The 3,673-nt window shown below is 48.0% G+C and overlaps 1 protein-coding gene across 1 annotated transcript in view; it reads left to right on the forward strand.

The window, feature by feature from the left end:
• phb2 (prohibitin 2) overlaps window positions 1–3,441 on the forward strand; it is a 26,397-nt gene extending 22,956 nt beyond the window's left edge. The window contains exons 7-8 of the mRNA XM_015401361.1: window positions 1,601–1,677; window positions 2,843–3,441. Of these exons, the coding sequence (XP_015256847.1) occupies window positions 1,601–1,677; window positions 2,843–2,864 (99 nt within the window). The 3' untranslated portion in view covers window positions 2,865–3,441. The remainder of the gene's footprint in view (window positions 1–1,600; window positions 1,678–2,842) is intronic.
• The last annotated feature ends 232 nt before the right edge of the window (window positions 3,442–3,673 follow it).

The raw sequence follows: 3,673 nt of genomic DNA on the forward strand, positions 1-3,673 counted from the left end.
CCGTGGCATTTAGTTCCCATGCTCCTGGGGACCGTGGCATTTAGTTCCCATGCTCCTGGGGACCGTGGCATTTAGTTCCCATGCTCCTGGGGACCGTGGCCTTTAGTTCCCATGCTCCTGGGGACCGTGGTATTTAGCTCCTATGCTGCTGAGGACCGTGGCATTTAGTTCCCATGCTGCTGGAGACCGTGGCATTTAGTTCCCATGCTGCTGGGCACAGTGGCATTCAGCCATTTTTTGACGGGAAAGTGTTTTGCTATGCAGCATTTCTTCCTTCCTCTGTGTGATGAATCATCTCCCTGCTCTGGTTTTTGTTCCTCTTCTCTTCTTCTCTCATTCCTCCTCTTCACAATCTGAGTTGTCTTGCTGGTCAGCTGAATAATTCTTTTTCTAGAACCTGTTCAGCAGTCAAACATTCATAGCTGCAGTAGAGATGCTGTGAGTAACCTCTCCTCTCTGGTTTTTAGTTGAATCTGTGATTGGGATTTTAATGCAAGCGAAACTCTTGGGTTAAAATGACTCAAAGACAGTATTTGTACAGGTTACATGATGAATAAAGGAAAGAGTTTTCCAATTTCATGATCAATGAGGGGAAATTAATCAAATTTAAACAGTATTGGGGCAGAAGCAACACAAGGGCAAAACGTTCCTGCTGCAGCCAACATGTTTAAGAGACTTCCAGCAGATGGCGCCAAAGCACCAGGAATCTCCTCCTGTCAGCAGAGACACTGAGGCCCTGTCTCAATACTCACCCTACCTCCCTCTATGAAGTTCAGCTGTTATTAGTGCATCTAAGGGTTGGAGGCTGCATGGAGAAATGGGACGTTAGGAAACTCCTCTCATCTCAGCCGTGACGATAACAGACTAACTGCAGATTGCCTTTAAAGAAGGTGGTGGTTTGATTTTTTTAATGGACAATATAAGTCTCTATATGCTATAAAGTTATTTCTGGCTGTTTAAAATGTTTTTTTTTTGACTTGGTGAATATGGAGCACATTTTGATTCTGTTCAGATTTGCAAAGTCACTCATTTTTATGCTTGTTCATGGAACAGCAGCGTATTCCTCCTGTTGGTTCAATAAAGTCATGGCAGCAATGAACTCTGGGTAATATACTGTGTGCTTTACATAGAAGAATAGAGAGAGGAAGCACAGGGGCGGGGCAACATGGATGCACACTGGAACCCTCCGCAGTAATATAGCAGACACTGGTCTGACCTTTGACCTCTGATCGGTGACCTTCTGTCTTCTAAAATCCTTCAGCCCATGGATCTTTCAGCAGATGTTAAAAGAATGTATAAATGTTGATGTTTAATCTAAGGAACCGTCTGAGGTTCCTGCAGAACCACCTGCAGATGCTGCTCCATCAGCACTTCTTTACAAGCTTCCAGCTTTGGACGTCTTCAGACAGACATCATTCCATCATTGTTCCTCTTAAAGCAGCTCTTTTTCAGTCAGATCAGCATCGGTTAAAGACCTTGGAAAGGTTTACGGTTGGGTTCATGTCTGGACTTTGACTAGGCCGTTCTAACACATCGGTTCTTACTCTTCCTTCGTGCCCCCCACCCTGCTGACCAATGTTTGTGCTCCTCCCCCCTGCAGGTGGCGCAGTCCCAGAACAGAGTCTACCTGAACGCCGACAGCCTGGTTCTCAACCTGCAGGAAAAAGACAACTTCAAGTGAGTTCCATCTTTGTTAGCTGGGAGTGTGGGGTTCCTCATGGAGGTTCCTCATGGAGGTTCCTCATGGAGGTTCCTCCTGGAGGTTCCTCCTGGAGGTTCCTCCTGGAGGTTCCTCCTGGAGGTTCCTCCTGGAGGTTCCTCCTGGAGGTTCCTCCTGGAGGTTCCTGCTGGAGGTTCCTCCTGGGGGTTCCTCCTGGAGGTTCCTCCTGGAGGAACTTCGTACGCTGCACAACTGTTTCACTCTTTGTACTACAGCTCCAACTGTACGATGGAGCTGCAGGGTTTTAAAATTCACAGCTCATGATGTATTTGCAGTAGCTGCTGTTCTAAAAGGCCTTTCCCAGTCAAAGGCAGACGAATGGCAGCTGAATCCCCTCCAACTTCCAGCCGCCAGCCTTCTGCTGGGCGTGCATATGTTGTTACTCTGACTCCAGCCTTTCACTGAATTACAGCGTCTGACCAGGAGATGAAGCTTCTCTTCAGATTATAAAGTCCACAAATCATGACAGAAAGAACATTTAGATGTTTAATAAGGAATGTTAGGGACCAGCCAAGGGCCCATCAAGAAAAGTTGGAAAGCAACCAGGGTTGGTACTGGGCCAGCAAACGGGCCTGATCAGAACCCCGATAGAGAATCCATGGTTATAACGAGACGAAGCTGAGAGACGCCATAAGAACCACAGGCTGATGTCAGGAGTCCAGCTAAGAAAGGATCGGACCGTTCAGAACCAGAACCTCTCTCTGTTGGTCTGTGGTTTACTGGGACTCTGCATCGTCTGTGAGGAAGAAACTGATCAAAATCTGAGTTTAACGGGTCTATGAAGCCGGTTCTGATGCTGCTGAGGCTTTATTCTAGAACCCTCACTCATCCCATCACTGTCCTCCTGGATCAGAACTCCTGGATCCATCAGAATTAAGCAGCGGTTCTAGATCCATCAGCTGAGATAGAACAAGAACAGGTTCTGTTTAGACCTAGTTGGACTCTGGATGATGCTAACGCTGGTGTTCAGACTGATGGAGAAGCAGAAGCTTCTCAGGCCCAATATTCCTGCAGGGTTCTGGTCCTCCTGCAGCGGGTCGGTCCGGTTCCCACGGCCCAAACCGGCTCTCATCAGTACATCTAACGGTGCTGAGCCGCTGCTGTGTTTTCTTTCTCTTTCAGTTTGCTGTTTTCCAAGAAGTAAGACGTTTCCTCCTCATTGGTTCCGGTTCTTCATCCAGTTCTTCATTTGGCGGTCCCGTTTAGAACCCAGAGAGCAGATCCGGTGGATCCAGTCCTCTGGAGATGAGTGCAGTAGAACCTGAACCTTTTCCAGCCGTTGGTGTGGAGAAGCGGTTCCTCCGCTGTCTGGTTCTGGTGGAACTTCCCCTCCAGAAAAGAGGAACGTTGTCGGTTCTGTGTTCTGGTCAGTTCAGCAGCAGCTGCTCAGCTTTAGATGTCGACCATCGGCCACACGGCGCCGGAATGAGGGACGACTGGGTCGGTTCTGGAGCGAGATTCAGCAGAGCAGTGCTGGGGGGGGGGTCCACATGGACAGAGAACTCCTCACCCTGGAGCTGTTTATGATTTAACGGATCGTCTGGAACAGGAACTGGGCCGGTACCGTCTGCCAGGGTTCTGATCCAAACCCGGGACACTTTGCTTCAACAATCATTAACCAGAAGTTACAGATGAACTTTAAGTCTTAGTTTCATCCCATCAGCTCACCTGGATGTGTTTTCTTTGAATGAGAATATTTCATAAATTAAAGTGATCTAAAAACACGACCCTGAGGTTCCTCCATGTTCATCTGTGTTCTGAAACCGATCCGAACGCGGCAGGAAACTAATCCTGACCAGTCCAGACTCAAACCGGACCCAGGTCGGCCGTCCTAGTCCTTCCATCACCCCGATTCTGTTCCTGCTCTAGAATTTATCTGAATTAAAATATGCTGATCTTTAACTCACTCTCCAGTCATAGTTTACTGCCTTCTTTGGGTTCATGGTGGTTCTG

The sequence above is a fragment of the Cyprinodon variegatus genome, unplaced genomic scaffold, assembly GCF_000732505.1.
Source record: "Cyprinodon variegatus isolate N-32 unplaced genomic scaffold, C_variegatus-1.0 Scaffold1212, whole genome shotgun sequence".
In the NCBI taxonomy this organism is placed as follows: Eukaryota; Metazoa; Chordata; class Actinopteri; order Cyprinodontiformes; family Cyprinodontidae; genus Cyprinodon; species Cyprinodon variegatus.